Source organism: Triturus cristatus, chromosome 6 (assembly GCF_964204655.1).
Source record: "Triturus cristatus chromosome 6, aTriCri1.1, whole genome shotgun sequence".
Classification (NCBI taxonomy): domain Eukaryota; kingdom Metazoa; phylum Chordata; class Amphibia; order Caudata; family Salamandridae; genus Triturus; species Triturus cristatus.
Window position 1 is genome coordinate 1,723,061,641 of NC_140589.1, and position 26,998 is coordinate 1,723,088,638.

At 44.1% G+C, this 26,998-nt stretch overlaps 1 protein-coding gene across 1 annotated transcript in view; it reads left to right on the top strand.

The window, feature by feature from the left end:
- IARS2 (isoleucyl-tRNA synthetase 2, mitochondrial) overlaps nt 1-26,998 on the top strand; it is a 551,921-nt gene that overhangs the window by 261,943 nt on the left and 262,980 nt on the right. The window contains exon 14 of the mRNA XM_085612944.1: nt 2,148-2,244. Coding sequence (XP_085469070.1) covers nt 2,148-2,244 — 97 coding nt within the window. The remainder of the gene's footprint in view (nt 1-2,147; nt 2,245-26,998) is intronic.

The following is a 26,998-nucleotide window of genomic DNA, read 5'->3' on the forward strand; positions in this document are numbered from 1 at the left end:
TGAAATGTCTTCTAAACCACAATTTGTGTGTATACATTTACAAAGACATAAGATGTATTGAGACAGTTAAATTGCACCTTAACATAGTGGCTCTGTCAGTTTCTCTACCTTCAGGCAGCACCCCTCATCCCCTATTGTGTGGTTCATATAAGATTGCAACCTCTGTCGTTTTGGTACCTTTAGAAACCCAATATTGTGTATTATAAGATCATTGTCACACACAGAGTTTATCTAGCTGGAGGAGATGTGTTTCTTGGAGCAATAAAATGCCAGGGTCATGGAACGGTTACATAACTTAATAGTCTTCCTCTTACTCAAAGAGTAAAGACCTTTTATGTTAATGAAAAGAGATTGAGCGCATTTTGAATATTGCTCAAACCCCTAGCAGATATCTTTTGTCACAAGACGAAGTGCCCTCTTTCTCCTCTGTAATGTCGCCTCAGACACATGAAATAAAAGAGTTTTACTGTGACAACAGGAGAATTAGCCCAGCTGTCTGTCCTATCTCCTGATTATCTCCTGGAGGCAAGAGTTGACCATTTTTGTTGATACATCCTTGGGTCTGGCATTAGGGTACCTGACTGCCAATCCACTGTGTATGTATGGATTATGCCATAGTACAGGGGGAGAACCCTTTGCCCCTGGTGCCCCTTGGGTCTCTGTTGCAGCATGCACCTTTGCCCCTCCCACTCGATCAGCGGCATGCAGCCCCCTTAATGAATGTCCCCTGACACATTGTTCCAACTGGAACCCACAGACAGTCACCAAAGAGTAGAAGGGGTCCCCTTCTTAACATGTTAAACTTATTTTCTATGAAAGTGTCAGTATTGTCTCTGGGGACATTAAACATTTTGCCTGCTTTTCCTTACATTGGATGAAAACAAATATGCGTCAATTCAATATTGTTTGTTGGGGCCGTTGTTCAATATTTTCTTCAGGCTTGTTTGTCCCAAAAAATCCTGTGCTAATGTGCTCCCTTTTGGCAAGAAACCTGGAATTGTCCACACCATAGAAGTGCACTCTATTCAATATTTGTAAAGGAAAAGTACGGCGAGTTTCTGTTCTCCCACGAAGGCAGGCCGCTTTAGTTTAGATGCTGCTGATGCTGCTGTTCAATGATGTCACCATATCGGGAGTCACGCGCAGGTATTCCACCTCTACGGTGGCTAGAGTTGCACGGCTACAGTCCTTCACCTTGATGGCAAAGCGCAGCAATTGAGCTGTCGTTTGAAGGCTTTCCTCTTGTTAACCTCAACACAAACTAACTTCAAAACGTGGGCGTTGTCTTGCTATGAACAAAGCTCTATTTACAGTACGCCTACTGTACAAGGCAGAATGTGAAAATACAACTCCAGCACATTGTTTTATGATCATGCACACTAGGTCAATATGTGATTTAGGAGCTGAGCTGGATCTGTTGAACCAAGAGTCCACCGTGAATCCTAGCTCCCAAGCCTGACTTCATTTAGAGAGCCTTTGGAGATCCATTCAGCTCCTGCTGACCCAGGTCCATTGTTTATCAACACTGTGAGCGCCTAGACAGCAGCCTATAGAATATGCATTTATTGTTGCAGCTTCAGTTGAGCCATGATGTTCACTTATCTCAGGTGGGGGATGTTTCCTACTGCGGAACCATGCCTGTCTCCATTTTATTGAGACTCCATCATAAAACATACTTCTCAGCCTGTTGAATCTGTAGGGTTTTGAAGTTAGGTTTTTGGAGGGTTAACCCACTGAGGTGGATGAAAACAAACTGTTTGGGGGTAGGAGTTTGAGGCTCACTGAAAGGATGATACCTCTGATCGCAAACTCCTTTTTAGACATGCTCCTGCCCAGACAGTTGTGACCTGTTCGCATGCTGGCACCCTTCGGAACCTGTGCTTGTATCAGATTTTGTATTTAGTAGCTGGATTTGTATGGAATCTAAATTTTCCATCCCTTTAATCAATCTCCTGGTAGGTTTATATTTAGAGCGTGCTATTGCTTAGATGAGTTTCCGTTTGTGGCAATCACTTCTGTACAACATACAGTTTCTTCCCTGTCCCACGTCTCCATTGAATGAGATGATTAATTATGGTACCTTTGCAATTCGAGATAAGCATGTTTTTCTTGCATTATTGATTCATTATTGGCTCTTTTTCCACTAGGCTGGCAGCGATGCAGACCCCGCGGATTACACTCCGGGTCAGGATGTCCTAGACATTTGGTTTGACAGTGGAACTTCGTGGGCACATGTGATCGGAGGTAGGCAATGCGTACATCTTTTGAGGTTCGACTTGTGGATCCCGTTTGTCTGAGAAAGAAAAGTGAAGGAACAATGGTGGAGTGCAAGTGACATATTTTGTTTATGTTTTTAAGAGATTAACTCTGATAGGAGACACTAGGCCAGCTGCCAGAGTGCTGGCCTCTTTTGACATCTGTATTTATGTTTGGATTTGTGTGGTGGAATCAACCTGGGTGATGATTGTGCATAACAAAAACAATGTCTCAACAGGTAAATTTTAGAGGACCGTTAAATAAAGCACACACATCAAGTTGAAAAGAAAGACTCAAGGGTTTGGTGGGAAATGTGAAGAGCAATCTGTATTTAGAAAAAAGTATAAGCAAGGGAACAGTATCAGCACTGTTTCCAATAGATGTGGGCGTAACCCGAAAGAACTTGTGCACATGAGTCCCCGTGGGACATACGGTGAGTGGCGCAAGTGACTAGTGACACAGTGAGGAACGACGCAGAGCAAACACACTTAGCAATGTATACAAGGTACTTTCTGGGTCACGATTAACTTTAACAAGAGTTGTTTTACAAGGGATAGACCACTTTGTGAACAGTAGATTTGCGCCAAGGATTGCGCTGGAAGGTCATGTTCAGGACCAGGTTACTGTTAGTTTTCGTGCTGAACTCGATTTGAATCCAGGAAAACGAATAAGTGAATCCTGGAAGGGAGATAGGATCAAAGTGGGGAATTAAGGAGCACCACTGTCCGGTATTCTCCTCGACGTGAGTCCGAGTCAGGCAGATTCACGCCAAGGAGAATACCCTGCCGGATGAGGATTCCGACGAACCTCTTGCCTCCAAGTCACTGTCCCAGGATACCTTCCTTTTTTTACACCGCCAGACGCCTTCAACTTGATGCTAGGTCTGCATGCCCTCAACCCCTCAGGCAATTATTGTCAATCCCCATGCTGGAACAAAATAATACCCCCCCCCACCCCTAAAATGTAACACAAGTCGATGTTCTTCCAGCAGACTGATCAGCTCTCCAAAGCGCTTTGATCCTAGGTCCCTTCCAAGATTCACGTATTCTTTTTCCAGGATCCACATCGAGCTCAGCACAAAAACTAACATTAACCTGGTCCTGAAGATGACCTTAACTCATTAAAGGTCGAAACGCCGTTGACCTTCCAGCGCAATCCTTGGCGCAAATTTACTGTTAACGAAATTGTCTATCCCTTGTTAAAATTGTGTACCAGAAAGAACCTTGCATATATTGCTAAGTGTATTTGCTCTGCGCCACTCCTCGCTTTGTCACTTGTGCCGCTCACCGTATGTCCCACAAGCACTCGTGCACAAGTTCTTTCAGGTTACGCCCACATTTATTGTAAACAGTGCTGATACTGTTCCCTTGCTTATACTTTTTTCTAAATACAGATTGCTCTTTGCATCTCCCACCTAACCCATGAGCCTCTCTTTTCTTTCTTTGCAACTTGATGTGCATGCTTTATTTAACGGTCCTCTAAACATCAGCTTTGTATATTAGCACCATTTAAGGAAAGTGGCTTATGGGATGATGCTATTGTACTTTTGTAAGGCCAGGTATAATCTATCAGCGATGCCTATATGGCAAGCATTGATGCTTCTAAAAGGTTTACCACATCCAAGCTTGCAATGTCTTTTACCTGATCTGTTTGTCTTCGAGATTGGAAAAGCATATGAGTCATGCTGAATTTGTCAGCGTTCTTCCATATACCGGCCCGTGAAGTAGTTTGCAGTGACTGAGGTGTCTTGCATGGGTTAGAATGTACACAGGACCAATCCTTACTCCTGGCAGGAAACTACAGTACAAAAACGTAAGTGGTTCCCCTGGAAACTACAGTACAAAAAGTTAAGTGGTTCCCCTGGAATCATTTAGACATCCGATTTAGTGTACATCTGAGTGTCCTATGCATTCATGCCAACACTAATGGAGAACTTAATTCATATGACTTATGAAATACTGTGGATTAGTCATTGAGTAACAACTGAATATACTTACAGATAGGTAATAAACATATCCATTGTGTTTTTGTAATAGTCCAATAAAGTAGCTTTAATATTGTAAATGTTTAAGGTGCATACAAAAGTGCATATTTCTACAGGTACAGTGCACACAAAGTGATTAGGTGTATAAATACAACACAGTACAGATAGGTGGCCAGGCTGAATCTGATTTTCGGCCGAGCAACTGCTAATGGGTGTAAAATCAAATTGCTTCTGGATGTGATTGCTAGGTTCAGTCATGGATTAAAAAGTCAATGTTTCAACCTTGTTGGCAGATGCAACCACAGGTGTCATCAGGTCAAACAAGCATTGGCAAAGCCAATAGGTCTCGCCTTTGGGACTTTCTAATTAGCAAAGCAAATGGCTTTGACTTAATTAAAGACGAGACCTATTGCATTTTCAATGCTTGTTTAATTAAGGGTACTGTGCATTCTTGCATTTATTTACACAATCACTAAAACGTTAAAAAAATAATAATAATGTTGCACACAGAACAGGATTATTAGGGTGTATCCGACTAAAATACAAAGCGTTTTGCAAAATACGATCCAGGCCTGGTGGCACTGCGTCCCCTTGAGGTTATTTTTAAATATGAACTTTCAACTTAGCCTAAAAATGTTGCATGCCCTTGCCAGCTGGTCTGCTGTGTACCTTCCACTTTCCAAATGGATTTGGAGACGGGGAAACCTATATTGTGCTCTTGCACAATACAGAATAGCAGCTCCCCCACCCCCTTTTCCCCATCATATTTCATCCGAATAGAAATGGAAACTTTCACTTCCATTTCAGGCTGGTGATAATAAGGTGAAACCTTTGCCTCTACAGTGGTAACGTGTAACAAGCATTTGCAATGCAACAGGTCTCGCATTTTTTAAAGTTAGTTGTTGGCTTTGAAAATGAGCATGTTTTTTTCTTTTGCGGAGTATAAAGTGTATTTTAAGAATCTGGAGTAGAATGGGGGAGAATGGGGGAGGCACTGGAGATGAATGGGGGAGAAAGACGCTGAAGGCAGGTTAAGTAAAACCAAACAAAGCTATAATGGAGACATGAAGTGGAGCAAAACATTGGTGGAAACAATAATAATTATAGAGAAACAGAATAGAAGAAAATAGACTTTAAATACCGCCCTGGCTAAAACAAAGTGTTTATTTCAGCACCATGCATGGTATTAACGGAAATATTTGTAGCTCTGCTATTCTAAAAGCTTGCTTACTGTAACACTTACAAATGCGACCAGCTGAATGGCATCACGGCTGCAAGGAGGGGTCTATCAGTTTAATAAATTGAATAAAGCCAACCGATTAATACGACGTATTGTTGTTACTGATTGTAGAACTCCCTCATAATATAAAGCAGTACACAAAAATGAAGCATTCTTTTGTTCCCTGCAGTATCTGACTTAGTGGACAAGGTATCCCACGGCAGACACAACCGAATTCTGAAACCGAAAGTACACTTAACTGTACAAAACAAAGAGCAAAAAAAAATCGAAAGTACATTTAGAATTAGAACCAAACTGGGCATGCATGTACCTCCCTTGCCAGGTAACAAGCATCTGTTCTATCTCCTTTTGCCCTTTTTACAAACTGAATGTAAAATCATGTACACACTTTTGTGCCGCCATAAGTTCGGTACAGGGAAGAACGAGACCTAGGGCATTGGAAGCAAACTGCAGCCATTGTCCCGACTGCTTGGAAAGTGAAAGTGCGCATGGCGCACTGAATATAAGGAAAGCACGTCGTACCTGCCATGGGGCAAAACCCATTGAAGAAAATAGTGCTTACAGAGTAAATAACATAGAAGGTGTAACAACGAAGTAAAAGAGCAAGTGCTCATGGGAGGTTAGAAAATAAGACAAGGTGGTATTAAGGAGGGACTAACAAGCCGATTACCGAATCAGAAGCCAGCATTTACAAAGGACAAAGACACAAGCCAATGAAAAATATGGGCGGAGAGTGGGCATAGCTTCAAGTGCATACTCCAATACAGCATGCCTTACAGAGCAACCCATGCGCTGCCCAGGCTCAACCTAAAAACAGTTGTAAGACACACAACCACGAGAAGACAAACCCAAACGTTATGCATACATTTCATTTACAAAAACACATCACGCACTAGTTAATGACAATACAAACTAAAATACTAACATGGCTTTCATCATAAATATAATTATCTGAGGATAACTACATGCTGCAAGTGGGTACAATCATACTGGAAAAGGCAGACTCATGCAGATGGGTCTGGGAGAAAAATACCTGATCACAGGGACAAAGACTATGAGAAGGGGATTTAAAAAGGAGAAAGTGACTAACAAACATGAGACAATATTTTAGAGCACTCACTGGAGAATAAGACACCATTGTACACTGGAACACAAGACGCTGACAACTAGGACAGGAGTCGCATGCAGTACACTGGGACATTGAAAACTGACAGAATGGAGATGAGACACTGACATGTTCAATTAGGGAGACACTTGTGTGCATTAGGATGGCAAGACATTGAGTCATGTGGCAGACATTCACTTGCACTGGGGCACGGAAGTACTGACACCACCCTGGGTTAGGAACACTGACTACACTATATGGAGACAGCACACTATATGGAGACCCTGCTGTGACACTATTTCGTGCTTTTTTGTCCTAGCAAGCTCAAACTGGGCAATGAGACACTGGCACATTGAACTGACGGGTATCAAGGACAGCACTGTCTCAAGGAGACACTGTCACAGGGCATTTAACAGGCACGAGCACAGAACAGTGTGACACGAAGTATTAACAGGCAACAGTGAAATTGAACTGGGTCAGGAAGGGATTGGCTCATTCAGAGACCGTAGATAGCGACACAGGCGATGCTAACGGGCACTCATGTTGATATACCGACATGCTCTGGGGCAGGCAAAAACAGACAGTGATCGTAGGCAGACGCAAAGACACCCTGATGTACGGACAGGGGTAGGGAGGATGGAACAGGGGCCCAGTGACAGCGCACAGTAATGAGAAGTACTGACATGCTCAAGGGGAGAGGAGACATGCTCGGTGACTGTGAAACACTGACGCGCTTTGGGACCGAGACTCAGTTCTTTCTGCCACAGGGTATGCCAATGCCATGGAGACACAGAGGCAGGTGGCACTGAAATACACGCGGAGACAGACGGACAGTGACAGGCAATGGCACAAGGAAGCACCAATACCCTCACTGGAGAATGGAGACCCTTAAGCATACTTTTACAGGGAGACACTGGAACAGGACTAACAGGACACCGGGACAAGAGAAAAGTATGCACAGCGGCAGGAAGACACTGCGATAGGAGACGCTGGCAATGCAGTGTGATCAGGCAAAATGAACACGCACATTGGTACACGGGACTAGGACAGCACACAGGAATGGAGACACTAGGCAGGAGGTATTGGTAGTACACTGTGGCAGGGATTATGACAGCGCACTGTGTCATGCACACTTAGAAAGGACGCACCGACAGTACTCTGGCAAAGATACGATCATGTGCACTGGGATAGGGGGAATCACTGAAGCGGTAACACATTTCACTGATCACACGTTTGCAAGACCCAATTCCCATTCAGAGTCTTATGCAGTGGACTACAACCTGAATCTCAGAAATACTCCGCTTCACCCAGCTGCCTGCTGACAAATGCAGGGCTATAAATAATTGCTTAAGCAAAAAGACTCCCCATCATCGCCATGCTAAGATACGGAAGAAGCCATTAGCCCCTTGCACACAAACATAAGAAACTCCGGGGCGGCACGTGTTTAAACACTTAGAAAAACAAGAACTCCCATACTTGAACTCCACACTCACAGAAGCAATTGTTTTATTCACTTAGTGTCGGCAGTTCACACTAATAAATTCATATAGCCGATGCGTAGGATGTGTGAGTTGCAAAGAACGGAGGCCCTTGAGCAAATGAAAGAAGTCTTCACATCACAATGTATAAAGTCAAAACCATAAAGGTGTTTTCAGAATTTAGAATCATTACAGAAGCCAGAAAGTCATTAGATTAAAATCAGCATCAACAACTCATTTCATAAGTCAAAGAATAGTATTGAATAAGAGGACCAACATGTAGTCTGCCTCTAGTGTTGAGCTCGGACTCTGCAAGTTGTTTATCTCGAGGGAGTCTTTTTACTGCTGGTATGACTAGGAGTCTCCATCTCCTCGAGGCACATGGACATGTCCAAAGGCTCCTTTGTTAGACTGATTTTTTTCCACCATCAGGTTCGGATGCACTGTATTTCTTCGCGGCCTATGTACGCATAGTGATACGGAACGGCCTCTACACCTTGGACACGAGTTCAACGAATCATCGGTGACTAGCGGTGCCGAGTTCTTCAGATGTCGCAAGACTTCTGCTGTCTACTTCATATATACAAACTCCCTTCCAGGACCCATCAGGAATGTTAGACTCTAGATAATGGAGGTAAAAAAGACAGTCTCTTCCGTAAGTTCCCTCAATGTGGGGCTAAATACGTGTGCTCAGACACATATGACGTCTGAAATCTCTGCCTGTCACCGGGACACAAGGAACAGCACTGCGTAGCCTGCAGCCTTTTCAAAAACAAAAAGACACTTCGGACCAAACGAGACTGCCGGTGAGCCCATAATATGAAGATGGCGGCGAAAGCAGAATTTTCACCAGAAGAACAACATCATCATCAACCCTTCGGAGAAGATGGAGAAGGTGATGTGATAGAGGGCATCATCATCGCCAGTTTCCACTATGTTGACTGATGAATCCAGAGTAAGATGAAGATTCTGCCTTGCTGATCATGGAAACGACACAAGAACAGAGAACATAGGGGTTGAGGCCCAAGATGAAGACAACGCCAAGAGCCGTGAGTACCCACCACACATACATAAAGTAATCACCCAGCCCTCCCAACATCGCCTTAGTGTGCTACAACCTTCAAGTTTTGGTTGACACTGCAAGTGTACCTTAGTCCGAGACCGGACGAGTCACTACTCGATCCTAATCGGGCTACATGCCATAAGAACAGGCACGGAGCCCACAAACACCGCTCCTGATACCCAGACTTACCACAAACAGCACAGTGATGCCATAAGCAAACTGCCAAAGGCTATTACTGGGGAGGGTTTAAACAGTGAGGAAAAGGTAGAGGAACACCTGCAAGGGGAGCCTTTCCCTCTGAGCAGTGACTTACCTTCCATTTCCCCCGATCATACAACATCTGTCGGGGTAAGGCTACAACAGTTCCACCAGTTGTGGCCAGAAGTATTATCCAATCAGTGGGTGCTGAACATTATCCGCAAAAGATATTGGCTAGAACTAAGAACCCACCTACCAAACACTCCTCCTCGCAAACAAACCGTCAGCATATACACCTTCTCAAGGAAGGAGTAACGGCTCTGCTGCAAAAGGGACCATAGATCCTGTACCACAGTCACCAAGGCAAGGTATCTGTGTGGTTTCACCCATGGGTGTACTCCCTATATGTTTTAACATTCAGAAAAGATGGGATGCTAAGACCAATACATGTGCCCTCCCACCTCCCTGGCAGATATAAGATGGCATTAGATGTACACATATAAAACAACATATATATTAACGTATTACACGCATGTTCAACAGCAACTACTATTAAGACTGCACCCTCAATCGGCAACCGCCAACATGGCAGGGGAAAAAATGAACAGTCTAATAAAGGGCCACTGGACGTGCACATTCTTTCGAATAGGTGGACTCTCGACATCACACCAGCAGTAAAAAGACTCCCTCGTGAAAAACAACTTGCAAAGTTCGAGCCCAACACTAGACTACAGGAGTGTTCATAGCATATGAATCTGCTGCACTACACGCTATGAATAGATGCTTACAGGATAAGTAACATACTCCTTATATAGTTAGGAAACAGTCTGATGCAGGGACTGCTCGGTTATAGTCTTATTAATGTCTGGCACACAATTCAGAAAGGGCACATTTTATAGTTTCAGAGGAGTGGAAAACAACGCACTCAACTTGTCTTGTAGTGTCATAGGATTAGACTAACAAAGATATATGCCCTAAACCAATTAACTTTGTGGAAATTGTTCTACATGAAATAATCATAGATAAATGTTAAATATCCTTTACCTTACAAACACGGAAAATGACATTGCACTATTGAGGCATATCTAACAATAGGCCAAACATTTTAGAATGAATGAAATATCCATTTGAATGAAAATGCAGTTGTGGGTTTGGCAACAGCAGCATTGAATATTGCAACATACGAGACCATCCGACAAGGCTTCCTCCTCAGGCACACAGATAAATTAATACATTTTATTCAGTAGAAGAAAACACCACCATGGAATGAATTCCATTTTGATTATTTTATAAAAAAGGAAAAACGGAGAGGAGAAGCATGCATTTAGGGAACTTGTTCTTTCAATTTGAAAATTCACATTTTCTTCAGCAACTTTAAAATGGTTGTCAGTGCAAAGGCAGAGTACTTTAAATTTGTGACCATGTTATGCCAAGAAAAACACATAAATAAACATTGTTTTGTAATTAATAAACCACTTTCATATGAGCATACCTTCTTATCTTACCATTCTCCCAGCATTACACCCACAAAGACCTAACATACATTTTTTGATCCTAAAGTGATTGTAATGCCATGATTGTTACTTGAGTTTAGACAGATGCATGAAAAATATTAATACATTTCATTAAATTCTGTTTTAGATAGGATTGCTTTCAGGGTTTTTGCCTAACCTGCTATCATAACTATTGTGTCACTGTGAATGCATTCCAAATCTATGAGACTTCAGCTGAAGTTTGTCCTCTATGTCCTGTGGCAGTCATTTGACTTTAATAAATAAATAAAATAGAATTGTTTTTATGAAAGTTTTCAGGCATTGCAGAGTACAACAAAAAGAAACAAGCATTTCCAATGCAATAGGTCTCGCATTATTAAAGTTTGAGCTATTGGTGTTGCATTATTTAACAATAAATTGATAGTCCAGTTGTCATTCTCGGAAGCTGTACTCTTAGCACAGTGGGCAGCTAAGGGTTGAAACGGACCTATATTTGGTTGGTTCGGGTTACTTTGATTTTCCAATTGTTAGTGATATTATGTGTAGTGCATGTAGTAGACACTATCCAAAACTTAGAAAAGCTGCATAGGCCATTACTATGTTTTAAAAACATGTAGGGCTCCCAAGTCTTTGTAGATGTTCAGCATGCCCATGAGCACACTAAGAATATATTTCAGATCTTGGTGCTACTGCTATTCAAAATGTTAAAGGGCACCAGTGAAGAACAGGTAAAGGGCAGCCGGATTGTAGTGTGCGGGTTCACACAAGCACATATACACACAAGCACAACCACTTTTACGAAAGCAAGCTTCCTTTATATACACAAAATCGTTATCCTAGAAGGCGAGACTGACCGAAGGGGGTGAGGTGGAGAGAGTCAAGGTTGAAACTGATAGAAAGAGGACATTGTGAAGCAGAGAGAAGGAAGGGTTATAGGTACAAAAGAAAGAGGAGGGAGGGTGAGACAAAGAGGGAGGATAGAAAGAGAGGATGGTGAGGTGGAGAGCGGGATGCTGGTGAGGTAGAGACTGAGAGGCGGGAGGAGAAGAGTGGAGTTAGATAAAGAATGCGGTGGAGGCGCAGAGCATGCAGAGGTGGAGCGAGTGAAGCAGAAAGAGGGAGGTGAGAGAAGAGTGTGGGTCAAAGAATAGAAGCCAAGGAAAGGAGAGATGTGGAGAAATAGGAGGGTGAGGCAGAAAAAGTGGAAAGTGAAATGAAAAGAGGGTGAGGTGGAGAGAAATGGGTGAGGTGGAGAGAAAGGATCATGTTGCACAGAAAGCAGAAGAGATTAAGCACATAGATACAAATCCCATGACAGGCAGAATTTAAACTAAATGTGCATGACCTCAGCAGTCGGATTTGTATCTATGTGCTTAATCTCTATGCGGCTTAGCCCACCACCTTTCCTCCCTACAAAACCCAACCAGGATACCTGGGAGATGCTAAGCAACTTCATTCATCTTTACTGCTGCTTTTCTTGGCTCTCCCAGATTACAAATCCTGGAGCCAAGCCTGCAAATGGTCCATTTCTTTATTTTCATGATATAGACCTCTTCTGTTTTTCAACCGCCAACCTAAGTATGCAGGAACGCAATAGACTTGTACTTGTAAGGTAAAAGTGAAAATACAGGTCGAGAATGGATAATCATCACCTTCGGGTTAAAAAATAAAAACAGTCTAAAAGTAACCTTCATATCAGACTACTGGACTGAGGGCACCCGTATTTACAGCACGTGGTAAGGCTTAGAACAGCTACGCTCATTAAACCTGACCAGTAGTTAATTATTTTCTGCCTGAGGCAAAAGCATGCTTCCATACGTCATCAAACAGCGACATAACAAGAAGGAAAAGAGTCAAACCCAGCGTTCTTAGCCTTTGTCTCTATGCCGCGTCTAGTCTAACTCGTTAATACCTGCAGGGCCAGGAGTCCTCGGCCGGTCTTCCTGTCTCACCCATATACACGGTACACCGTTCCTTTTCGAACTTCTCCGTGTTAGTTGAAGTGCGCTCAGTGGAAACAGAAGACAGACTTGCCATCATAACAAATCTGGGACGATTTTGGAATGGTACATCCAGCGCGAAAATAGCAATAGTAGCCCAACATAATCCATCACCCCTTTTGCGACAAAGCGCAAACAACTTACAACTACAAGACTTACTCCTAAGGTGTTTCTGACAAATCATTGAAGTTCTTGTCACACTGCCGTTCTTTCACAAAAAAAGAGAGCATTACAATCGATAGAGGCTACCATGTCATAATCTTTACATTTGTTAAAATTACTTCTGTGTTGTTGCTTTAAATTAATTAAAATTAGAAAAACTGTATGATATATCGTCACTGTTTTTGAATCGTTGCGAACGAGAAGACTGTAAAGCAATGGCAACAAGCAAATGTAGCTGCAGTAACCGCATAAAAGCTTACCAGTGCCTTTAAATATAACCATTTAACACACCCATGTCACCCACGTGACAATAACCCAATGGCTGCCTTCCTCTACAAACATACAGCATATATACAGCTCAAATCATGAACCCCCATCGCGCCACTCTTCTCAGTCGAGGATGAACATTAAAAAAAACAAGCTGTTTATTTCGATCCTAAACATTCGGATATTTGATACAGTTACACCCAACACTCAAAGTTTACAAATGCTACATTTTCCTCCCCCTAATTAAACCCTCGACAGGAAAGCCTGAAACTGACACACAAAAAAAAAACCACGCCTGCGAGTGGTGCGCGCGTGCACGCGCCACAGCGAGCCATATGTCTTCAATTATCGCGCCCATGTCTGGGCACGATAATTGAAACCACATGGGCTTTGGTGCGCGTAACAGACACCAATAGGCCATGGGCGGAGCAATGCGCCCGCCTTTGGCCTATTGCGTGCTCTGTTTAAAAAAAAAACACGCAATCAAAGCCCAATAGCGGAACCCAAAAAGCAAAGCACACGCACAAGCTCTACGCGATTCAAGGGTCCGTTTTCAAACCCCAGACAAAAGGGCTCTCGCCTGCACGTGCAGTGCTGCGCTCTGCAACACAGGGCGCGAGCCCTAAAAAGCCAGTCTCATGCTTAAATTCAATTATACATGTGACCTAGCAAGTTCCAATTACCATGCTATGTTAGTGCATTGTTATACAATATGACCATTTTCGTAGTGCATCACCAGTATATACGAACTGCAAATATATGACCTCCACAGCACAGAGTGTGCTTATGAGCGTAGCATATCAAGAGGTCTTCGGCGCAGGGCCAGAGTGCGCACCGTCAAGCAATGCTTCCCTTTCGTGATGTAGATTGCATGCAGTAAAGGTGGAGGAATAGACTCTGCCCCCCCACCCGCCCAGCATCCTCTCATTTCTCGCGCTTACCTCCGTGCACTTAGGGCACTAGTCTGAAGGGTGACATCCGATTTGATCTCAGTGGTTGCCAAATGTTTTTATGCCTGGATTTATGTGGCAGAAGAAAGGCATGTATGTCGCTTGTGCTGTCACAATTGGCTAAATCTTGCATCCAACGCTAGACTATGGGGGAAGTTGCGGCTCCCCAGTACATAGATACCTGTCCCTTAGCCAGCAGTAACACAATGGCAGTGTAGCGCCAGATGCCCTTCGGCAGTGGTTGGATGTAGCCCAGTAGAGCCATCAGCGGATCAGGATCCAACTCGGTCTCCACCATCCGTGACAGGACCCGAAACAGCTCCTCCCAGTATGCCAGCACTGGTGCACAGTTCCAGGCTAAATGCATGAAATCAGCCTGATCCGACGCACATCTTGGACAGGTGTGGGGCTTGGTGGGTTCAACTTTTGACACTAAGTATGGAGTGGAGTACAAATGATGTAGCTATGTAAAATGCAATAATTTGTGTCAGTGATTATTCAAGACCAACTTTGTCTGCTGACAACAACAGAACCATATCCTGTCCAGCAATTGCATTCCCAAATCTCTCTCCCAGGCCACCCTCAACCCCCTGTCCACGATTGGCCTCATATTGGATGCGGTGCGGTGAGAGTCTGGACTCTAAGTGTGTGGCTTCAGGAGTCGTAATAACCATTGCTAGTAGAGGGAGTTCGGGAGGTACGAGGGTTGCGGTAGCAAACTTGCCGTACAGTGTGCTGATTAGCCTACGTAAAATGAACCTATCCATTTGTGTGACATTGTGTCCCTCCATAAGGGATGTAACTGTGCACAATCCTGCCTCATCAAACACATCCCCCAATTTGTGGATATGACCAGTAGATAAGGTTCTCTTGGTAAGCGATGCAATTGTAACTAGTAGCCATGGGTTGTTCGATATCGGAATGTATGGGCAGTACAGGTGTTCATAGCCAAGGTACCGTTGAAGCTTGGCCCATGCCCAACATGTGGTTGCAATAGTTTGTATGTCAGTGCTACTTCTGGGAAGCCCGCGCTGTAAGTGTGTATCTAGGCGATAAGGGTGGATCTGTGAACTTTCAGGCTTGAGGAATTGCAGTCTTGCGTCATGATGATACCAATGGTAAGAAAAAATGTACTTGCGCTACTAGATAATAGAGATAGAAATCCGATACTCCAAATCACCTGCGCTCATAGAGTAAAGTTAAAGCAGCCCATCCGCTCCTAGGATGCCCACCCGCCCATATCAGTCGTGTGAGCATACTATGAAGGTTATCGAAAAAAGCATTGGTGAGCACGATTTGCATGTTTAAGAACAAGTATAAACAAGCATTTGCAATGCAATGGGTCTCATATTTTTTTAGAGCCATTTGCGTTGTAATGGAAATGTTTTTTAATTTCATGTTTTGGAGTGAAGTGAATGTATGTGATGGCAATTTTATGTATTACAAAAGATCGAAAAAGAAGCGCGTTGATGGTTAGATGTGGTGTATGGGGCATGTGAGCCGCTATGTGCGCTATGTAAATATATTGTGAATACTGGTCCAGAGTGAGGTGATATGCTGTGCAAAATAATGATGGAATAGGGTGCGATCAGTGGCTGAGAATAATTCAAGCATTCCATCGATCACTTTTTTGTATACGTCAGTAACAGATTTGAGTCAAATCATAACATAGTTTACACGGTTACTGTAGCTGCTGCAGAGCACAGGAGGTAATCTTTAGTGCAGAAGTTCTTCTCTTTGTTAGATAGCTTGGTAGGTTAATGTATACCTATGTTAGTTGAAAATTAGAGGTTCCCACTTTGATAAAGTAGGTGAAAGGTTTGTGCACCCGCTGTGAACAGCAGCATGTAACTTGCAAGTCATATGTTTAAATCTTTGCTGGTGGCAATTCGTTTGCCTTCCTCATCAGTTCATAACATAATTTCCTATAATTTGTGTAATAATTTAAAACAATGTGCAGTGCCAAAACGCAATACAGTTTGCATTATGCTATTTGAATGATCTTTATAAATGTATTGACAAACTAGTCCAACATACCTTACACACACAGTGTTTACATTTGCTACAGACATGTAGTGCTTGTATGTAATTGAATATAAATAATTTCCACTGACTGCACCTGCTTCTTCTGTCCTGGTACATTTTTCTGGAAGGAGGATACACTCTAATGGTTTTCACATACAGCATCAAAATAATGTTTTTCATACTGCAAACACATTAGCAATCCTTTAGGATAAACAATAATGATATGTTTCTTTGTTTTTACATGCCTAATTCTGTCTTCCAGCATAATGTTTCTTCTGTGATCCTGAGCACGCCTGATTAAAGCTAAGCAGTCTCTTTCACTGAAGCATGGCTTGTATTTAATTTCTGCAGAAACAACACAACCATAAATGACCAGAGCATTGCTGCGTCTAAATCTTATGAGGATGAAGGTTAGCCTGCACGGTGACTTTAATAACTGACACAAACACTGCTGTTGTGCTGTCACAAGTTTATTCGTTAGCCAGGTTAGGTTTAACATAAGCAGCCCTGGTATCAACCAAGCGATCTCGGAGCGGAGGGGGCGGGCAAACAAGGCACAGGGAGGCAATCCCAACATAAATTAAAGATCAGCGTCCCGACAGCGATCTCAGAGGAATGGTGGGAGCAGGCAAACAAGACGCACTAAACACGCCTAACATAAACTAAAGAACAGCATCCCGTGATCTGCGAGTGGCAGCGCTGCGTTGAAGCAAGCAGTACCCTCCTCTCCCTGCACACAGTTCACCTCCTTGTGCATCTCGGCCCGCTTGCGCTCCTTTCCCTTTAGGTCTGGCTAAATTTGGAGATGCAGAAACTCTGCCACCGCTGCTTCCCCCATCTCCTGCTTGGGAGCCTCGCTGTGAACTGTGCGTAGAGTGAAAAAAAAAAAGCAGCGATCTCAGAGCGGAGGGGGCGGGCAAACAAGGCACAGGGAGACAATCCTAACATAAATTAAATAACAGCGTACCAACAGCGATCTCAGAGGGGTGGTGGGGACGGGCAAACAAGGCTCAGAAAACACACCTAACATAAATTTGGGGCTTTCAGGAACTTTCAGCTTGACATCATGGCTAAAAGACATTTACATTGACAAAGCCAATAGCTTGGGCAATGCCGTGACCATTTGGCTTTGCCAATGCGGGTTTTATGTTGATAATATTACTTGTGAAAACAGCTGCACCATCAAGCCAGATCTAAAAAGAATGTAGAAAAGTTTACACAAAATCATATTTGAGTACAAGCTCTTGGCCCTATGAAAATCTAAAAACTGACATGGGTGATTCTATCATATAATAATGATTGGCCGGCCCCTTGTCAGAAGGTTGGTCTAATGTGCTACATGAACACACTTTAAAAGCAACGGAATGACGGGAAGTTTGTGGCCTAAAAGCAATCCATGTTATTTCTAACCCACACCGTGATATGAGTGCTGTCTCTGCAAGCAACCCAGCACATGGGTATTTCTGTGTGTAGCCCAGCAATGATACGAGGAGTAGAGAGGCTGTACCTGCTGAGAAGCCAATTCCTGGTCGCTTTCATATACCGCTTTGTCACAGCCTATGCGTGAGCCCCAGGACCTGTCCATGGCTCGCAAGTGCACTGCAGAATAAGCAAGGCCAATCCCCATCTCGTTCTTTCAGGATCCCACCCTCCCCCAGTTAAAGCATTTCAGTTGTCACGCTCATCAACACCACTTCCTGCATTGTGACGTTGGCACCAATATGGATGACATGTTAAAGTCAGGCAAAGTTGTTACTGTTTTCTAACGCCAACATCAACAATGTCATGTTTGTCTTTTACAGCTAGTATTATGAGCCATTCCCACCTCTATCTCTTTGCGGTGCTTGATCCAGCCTTTCAGAACATGCGCCAATAGTTTATAACTGGACACGTATGCTAAGTTTAAACATTCATCGCACTTAAAACATCCACTTGGTCTTCGCGCAGCCGTAGGTACGGGAAAGCTGTTAAAAAGAAAAATATTTGCAATGCAATAGGTCTCACATTTAAATGCGAGACTTATGGCACTGGAAAGAAGTGGCCGCCTTTGTCCCGGCTGTTTGAAAAGAGAAAGCTCATATGGCACGCTGAATGTAAGCAAAGCACGTCGTCCCTACAGTAAGAGAAACTCAAAGAAAATGGTGCTTACAGACTGATTAACACGTACTGTGTAACAAGCGAAGTAAAAGGGCCAGTAGCCATGGGAGGTTACAAATGAAGACAGGGCGGTACTAAGGAGGGACTAACAAGCCGATTACTGAATAAGAAGCCTGCATTTACAAAGGACAAAGACAGAGGCCCATGACAAATGAGCGGAGAGTGGACGGGGCTTCTATTCCATACTCCAGTACAGTAAGTTTCGCAAAGCAGAGCATGTGCGCTGACTTTAGACTCGACCTAAAAATGGGGGAGCAGCACCATCTTTATTATCACAATCCTACCGGCCATGGACAGGGGCAGTTTTATCCATTTGTCAATTAATGTGATTACTTCAGAGCTAGAACGGTGTAAGTAAACCCCCAAATATTTGGGGGTTCAGCCCACCATTTGAGAGGGAATTCGAGAGTAATCTGGATTGTAGCATATGTTAATGGGAAGATTTCAGACTTGGACTAGTTAATTGACAACCCAGACAATGCCCCGCAACGGATCACCTCTCTCAGTGCTGGGGCCAGGTTGATTTCCAGGTTCCTGAGAAATAGCATAACATCGTCTGCATATAATGATGCCAACAGTGGACCGAGCTGGAATTGGAGCCCTTTCACCAAATGCTTCTTGCAACTGGCGAACAAGTGGTTCCATGGCAATAATAATAGCGGGGATAACGGGCATCCCTGCCGTGTAACCCGGGTCAGCAGGAACTGCTCCGTTATGGTACCATTTAGTTTTAAGCACTCTATGTAATTTTTATACAGGGGTTGAACTAGGTCACAGAAATCCTTAGGGCAGCAAAGTTTGCTAAAGGTGGCGAGAAGAAAAGACCATTCTAGCGAATCAAACGCTTTTTCAGTATCTAATAGGACTGCAACTGCCTGAAGCTCATGATTGATCTGGTTGATTACTGCGAATATAGTTCGCAAGTTTACTGATGTGGAGCGATTTGGTATAAAGCCTGACTGCAGTGGAGATATATTCGCATTCATTAGTAGGGACAAGCGAGTAGCCAGGACTTTGGCTAAAATGTTGTAGTCATGGTTTAATAAAGACAACGGGCGATAGGATGTGCAGGATTCTGTGGTTTGCCAGGTTTTAACAGGAGGGTTATGACCGCTTCTCGTATTGTTGGGGGGAGGATACCATCAGTCAAGGCTTCTGCGTAGACCTCAAGGAGGCGTGGGGTCAATTCAGTTTTATATGCTTTGTAAAAGGCTCCGGTGCGGCCGTCCAGAACGGGGGCACTGGTTCCATTTAGGTAGTCTATTGCTTGAACAATCTCATATCATGTGATAGGCGCATCTAAGAATTGTTGCTGTTCTGTTTCTAGCCAGATCATTGCAATCTCCGCTAGGTAGTTAGCAATGGTTTCCGCAGAAGCGGAGCACTTAGACGTGTATAACTGGGTGTAATGATCCGTAAATGTGTGCGCTATATATTCTGAGACGATGGTTTCGTCTTCTAATTGCAGAGACGGGATCAGTGCTGCTTGATATGGCGGACTTAGAGTAATGGCCAGGGTGCGACCAGGTCTCTCCCCCTCCCCATAGGCTTGCGCCTGTAAATTAACGATGAGCGAGAGCTTGGAATCCCTGCATTAGTATAGCCCTTCTACGTAAATGAGTCATATGGTCCCTTGTGAGCATCTCCACCCGTGCCAGGTCCTACCATATTGATCTAAGCACCCCTGAGTGTTTCACTATGCATACCCCTCTTATGTTTGTTTGAATGCGTCCCATAATGATGAGTACTTCTGCACCGTGCGCTTATTATGCTGGAAATACTCCATGATTGCGTCACGCACTTCACTTCTGAAGACCTAGTCTAGTAATGCGTTCGTAGGAAAGTGCTCGGGTCCTCGTGCCAGCTAGCCCTCGGGCATCTGTAAATTGAGTTGTACAAGAGTGTGGTCTGACAGAGTTCTGGGGAGGTGTACAATTTCGTCTAATGCTAACGATAAATTAGGCGGGAGGTACTAGTGGTCAATATGGGACCAGGTTCCATGCGGTGCAGAGTAAAAGGAATATTCCTTAACGCTTGGATATTTGAGTGTGGCTTTGTTGTAGGGCCCAGGCCTGTAGTGTCAAGCAGCGGGTTCGGGGAGAGTTTAAAGTTTCCACCCATGAGCACAATGGGAGTGCGTAGTCAAGTGAGGTGCGCAGATATGCACAAGAATACTTATGGGGAGTCTGTGTTTGGCGCATAAATGTTTACTAACAGTAGAGGAGTAGTAGCCAGTGTGCCTGCCACTATTAGATAATGACCCCCAGGGTCAGCGATCATTGTTAAAGGTATAGACCTATGTCCTAGGATAAACGCCCCCGGAATACATACTTTAGTTTGCAAAAAAATCGGTTTGAGCTGTCCCAAACATAAGTTAAGTGGGGCGTTGTCTCTGGGGCACAGTGGGTCTCCTGGAGGAACGTGACCTGCACTCCATTTCTGGTTAAATAGTCGACCCTTCCGAGGATTAGAGACTCCCCGAATATTCCAGGTAATGCATTTCAGTGAGCGCTGCTCTATGGTTTTAGTAGAAACACACCTGGATGGCGGGAGCTAGTGTGCCGGGAGGCCAAGTATGCACAGATTGCCCTCCCAAAGTGAGGCAACCTTGCGCATAACGCATCATCTATATGTCATGGAGATATAAAAAACAGTTGAATAACAGAAGAAAACAGATAGAGAACAACAAAACAGTGCAATAGCCCCTATTCCCCCCCATCCCCCTTCGGCAGCGTAACAGATACTTCCAGAGGATCCCATTAAACATACCCCTATTAAAGAACAAAAACAATTTGTAGGAGTCATCCTTGGGGCGAGGCAACACTCGGAGGGAAGCACCTATTGACCATGGTTATGCATCAATTAGTAATGGCCTCAAGTTTAGTGAGTTCAAAGTGCTCACGCGTACTTCAATGCCGTCAACAGTACAAAATCGTGGGTACACCCATCTGGTGAAGTGCGTCCTCACGCTTCCACTAGCCCAGTGAGAAAACAAAGAGGTTGGACATTAATTCTCAACAACCCTAAGTAATGTGGGTCAATCCATTCCCGGCTGCCACTGGCCGTAGAGCAGTGCTATGTGGTTGATGAGTGAGCAGAGGCAGAATCGCCAGTCGCCACGTTCATGGTAGTAAATTCAGTTCGATGCCTCTTGCAAACTTGGGCAGCCTCATGTGCTGTTTCAAATATTTTCACCTTGCCTTTGTATTGTATGCACAGTTTCGCTGGGTATATCATTGAATGTTTCACAGTGGTTTTTCTTAAGATTTTCTTGACCTCTGTGAATTTGCGCCGCGGTTCCTGCACAATTGGGTGTATTCTGGCTAGATCGCTAATGCCATACCTTGGTACTGCAGTGAGCCTTTCTCTCGAACGAGCCTCAGTGCAGTGTCACAATCCTGATAATTGATTCATTTGGCGATTATTATCGGGGGGATGGGCGCAAGGGACCGGCCTCAGTCCGAGGGTTCTGTGCGCCCTCTCTATAGCAAACGTGGTTGTGAAGACCTCTCTACCGAATAAGTCAGCGAGGATTCGCTCCACATAACCGCTCATGCACCCCGTGTTGGTGGTCTCTGGAACTCCTGATATGCGTAAATTGTTCCTGGATGATCTCACCTCTAAGTCTTCAGCTTTTGCCACTGTTTGTTTAAGCTGCTTCTCCAGTTTATCTAGCCGTTTGGAGCTGGAGGAGCCTGCATCCTCCATATCAGAAATGAGATGTTCAGCTGCGTTTAGCCACTCCACTTGCTGTTAAAGACGCTGGTGCATGCTCTCCAGCTTAGCAGTTCGGCAAGTATCACTATAGTTCCCTCAGCTGCTGCTGTGTCTGCGCATGTTGTGCGTGTGTCAGTGTCCTCACTCGACTCATCTCCCCCTGTCTAGGGGTCTTAGACAAGCCAAACGACAAAGGGCGCTGGCGAGTATCTTTGTGCCCCATCACGGCAATTACCCACACCAGGGGCCTTGGCTAGAGCTTTAGTAGTCAGGCAGACCTTGGTATTCCGCCAATGTGTAATGTGGCTTCCCCTATAATGGGGCTATACCCTGTTCAGTAGGCACCTGTGCCATCACAAATTATTCTTAGTGACGTTGTGGTGCCTTGTGAAAAGGAGAGGAAATGAACTCACGCGAGTACCCAGCCGGGTTCTCACAAGATGAACTGATTTTCCTTTGATGTCTAGGGTCTTGCTAACTGCATCACTAACGAACCCAGATCCAGGGAGTGAGCAGCGTTATCCGCGGAGATTCGTCCGCCCGCATTACATACTATATATTGAACTATTCCACCATGACTTCACATACTGTGCACATGAGGCAATACTGAAGAAAGTCTGCACATCGCAGCGTTAGCAAGACCCTAGACATCAAAGGAAAATCACAGTTCATCTCGTGCGAACCCGGCTGGGTACTCGCGTGAGTTCATTTCCTCTCCTTTTCACTTTTTCACAAGGCACCACAACGTCACTAAGAATAATTTCATAACTCAGATGTCCCTGTATTGACAGTCCTGAAGAGACCCTACATTTGCAGAAGGGTCGAAACGCCGTCGACCAGTGTATAGGACGGACCATTGCCCAGTCTGCATCATTGTATATGTGGACTGTCTTTAAATTGTATCCAATTGGCCGTTCTACATAATTTTATGGAAACCTTGTATCATGAAATTTGTTTCACAATGTACAGTCACTTTTTGGTTCCATGTTTCACTTGGGGACACTACGCACAAGTTTTGTGGTTTTGATTTAATGAAGTGTATATACTGAGTGCTGTCTTTCATAAATAATTAATTGAATGTACTGTGTAGAGAATTTATTTTGCCCCCTGACACTATAGTCCTTACAGTGTTATTGCGATTGTGCAGTATTATCATTTATATTAATTCCTTATTATCCACTGGAACCTTTGTCTTTTTACATTACGTAATACCCTGGTTCCTTGTGAGTAGGGTTCCCCTGTTGTTAGTAGCGCGTGTGTATGCAGGCATGACAGTATCTGGGTTCCTTATTTGCCAGGCAACGGAGCGTGGCGGTCTTTAAACGGCGCGCGGCGGTCTTTCACCACCGCCGAAACCAGGGCCCGAGGTGTTGCCCCCAGGGCTCAGGGGGACAACCCGTGCTCAAAGTACATCCGGGGGGCCTCACCTCGGGCCTACGACGCCATCCAGAATTCTTCACATTACAGATGGACCCCACCTGCGCTACGGAGCGAACAGCACTCATCGCAGCTCCCCAGCTTGATTTCTTGGCAGGCCCTGCCACACCCAGCGGGGGACGGAGGCGGATGCAGAGCACGATCAGGGCCCGACTCACCAGTACTTCAGGTCTTTAGTTCCCAGCGCGGAGGCATCCGGGTGCCATCCACCATGCCTCTCCCTGCAGCAGTCAGCATGTGCCGCGTCGCAGGCCTTCGAGCCAATGGGATTCGATTCTTGCACAGCCGGCAGCAGCGATCGCAGGCTCGCCCGCAGCCCCTGTCACTGCAGGGTCTCAGAGGACCGTGCCAGGATGCAACCGCTGCCGGTCACGCCTCCACTTCTCTTGGCTCCGCGTGACCCCCGCCAGTATCAGTTACTTGCCAGGGTGTCCTCAATCACTGGTGTGATGAAGGAATTTGAAGATGTTGTGGCGATGCAAGGCCTTCAGATGTCTGTGCGATCTTCAGAGCTTCAGGCTCAAGCGGCCATTTTGGTCCTAGGCCAGGCCACGCCCCTGGTTAGTCATTTAACTTTTTAAGTAAGAAAATAACTTAAACACTTCTTTTCCCTCGTTCTTTTCTGAAGAGCTTCAGTAATATAAATCTCTTTTCCTCTAACAGTTTTATCTAGTCATTTGAATATTAACATTCATTCACTCTAGAACCTTGAATGTTTAAAGTGTCATTCCTGAAATGCTGGCTTCAAATAGAGCTAAGGGCGTGTAATTGGGAACAGAAATGAGAAAGAGCTCTGTTCTAAGCTTTTGCTCAAACTTTCCACTACAATTCTGATGTGCTTGGATCTTTAGTACGTTCGTGCATCCGAAAAAGCTACTTCAATAATGACTGTGCCACCGGTTCCTTTCTGCTTATTTAATTATTTTGGATATCTATGTTTTTCATTTTTTTAAATATTTAACTCCAACACCCCCCCAAGAGTATTACAACGCTTCACATGAGCACTACGTTTCTTTTGTTATCGAGAGATTTCTTGATTTATACTGAATTGCAGGATGTTGAGCTAAAGCTAGGAATCGAACCTGGTTCTCCTGTTCCTAAGTCAGCAGCGCTGGTCCATAAGGCCACATCTCCTCCCAGTTTCCGTAGTACGAAAACTTTAAGGCACCTCAAGAAGATAGCTGGGAGTGAGAGCAAAAGGTGTTGGGGGTGGGGGGGTGTCATAACTCAGATAAACATATACTCTATAAGAAGTTTTCAGATGCATTTAGAATAGTCAGAGTTTAGATATGTCATGCATAGTGTCAGTGTGTTCCAAAAAAGGATGATGGTGGGGCAAGAGGGTCATCAAACTGCAGTTTTATTGGCCAGCAGTGGGGAAGGATGTGAATGAGGGACAGTCCAACAGGTTTATGTTAGTTGAGCTATGGGGTCTCACAGCCTTGTGAGGAGTGATAACCCCAAAGCTGCATTTAGAGGCTTTGTTGTGGGTATGAAACAGAACTTTGACTTTTCAGTATTTAGATTTAACAATTTTGCGAATGGTCCAGATGTTCAGCTTTAGAAATGAGCTGAGGCTCAGAGTTCCGTGTCTCTGAAATCTTTTGAGACAATAGAAAAGTGTGTATTGCAGAAGGAAATTGTAGTATTAAGTTTAGTAGTGATCAGGAACTGATTAATGGTTCTACTATCAGAGGAGCATTTTCGTTATTTTCTTAAGGTTCATCTTGAGTATCAAATCATTGAATTGATCAAGTTTAAAAACAAACATATAGCAAGTGAAATACTTTCAGTTTAAAATCAAATCAAAAAGCTTATTTCACTTAACATAACACTCATAAATAGGGGTGGGCAAAACTCACAGAAAGAGTTACATGAAAACTCTGCGCTATTCTGCAGTTTCATGAACAGGTGGAAATCGGCATGTCGTGCTGATTTTTAGTGCTGGGAGCTTGTTCCGCACTGAAAAATCTGGCATGCCAGAGGCTCTGCTTCTTGAGTTGGTTTTGCTGCCACTTGAGTAGATTTTCTAGTCAATCTGCAGCTTTCTCGCGTAAACGGTTGCGACCGCTCGCTTTGGGAAAATCTCACCAGGTGCCCTCCCAGCACCTGAAAATCATGCCAGGGGATGTCATTCTCGCTCTCCAACTTACCATTGGCAAGATGTGCAAGAAAAAACTCCGCACTCGGCATTTCACGAAATTTGGTTGGAACTCTACATTACATGCATAACACTGTTATGGCCAAAACTCGAACTCTGTCGGTGGACTGGAATTTATCCCCCACCCCTACTCATAAACAGAATTAATTACGTCAAACTTAGTAAAAGCTACCAACAAAATTGGTATGGGGGGTGTACATTTTTACCAACTGAGCTGTTCTACCTCAGAAACCCTGCAGGCTTAAAATAAATTGGTGCATAAGTAGCGGACTCAAAACTATGTTCCAGTAGCCTTTTATCTCAGTACCTACGCAAGCACTGTAAAATGAATGTTTTAAAGAAGAATTTCATATAAACAATCCTGCTGCCTATATAATCCATACATAATGCATCCCAAAATAATGTTGCCAAAGCGCTTTGAATAGGTGTTTGGTGTGCATCTGTAAGAATATTCCACTTCTGGTATCTTTGATACAATGCTGAATAAATGTGGGTTTTAAATAGTTACTTATTTCACTTTGAAGATGAAGACATGATAGAATAAATGACTGTATGCCTTAACCTCTGTATATCAGGCCAAGATGCAGTCATGAAGATAAGGAACTTCTACTTTGAGCCAAGCCACAGTAAAAGACCCCTCTTACTAGCAGATCTGCATTCACCTCCTTGAAACTTCCTGAGGTACCTTTTCCTTTCTCATGCTTGTAAGCAATACCTGATGCTCTTGGGCTAACTTTGAGCCTTATCTCCTGAATAAATCTTGATTACCCTCACCCAGTCCTCCAGAGTCCAGTCCATAGTCCGATAAGTGCTGCAGACACTTCTGACACTCTACCTGCTTCCTGAACTACAGGGATAGTTGAGCCTGTTCACTTCAGCATTATCCCTCAGCAAAGCACTGTTTGCACAGAGACACAGGCAATAGACATTGGCCAGGAAACACTTTGCTAATACTCTGCATCCAAGTTTAACAGAAAACCTCCTTCTCCGTTTTGTGTGGCCTCCTGTTTATCCACCATACCTTCTCGCAGCTGGGTCCAAAAGTCAGGCACTCAATTTGTCAAAGACCCATTGGAGTGTGGCACTTAGGGCACTCAATTCTGAAAGGTCACCTGATAGTGGGCTGCCCCTCTGCAGCAGGAACTGCTATAGTACCGTTTTGCTTCCACTAACTTGGATGCGGATGTGTCTGGCGAAGGGGAAACCTACTTTCATTTTCTCCATTTCATCTCACCTGCATACCTAAAGAATTTGCAACGCCTCTAAAACTAATAGGGCTTATTTTGTTTAAAGATCACTTTTTGT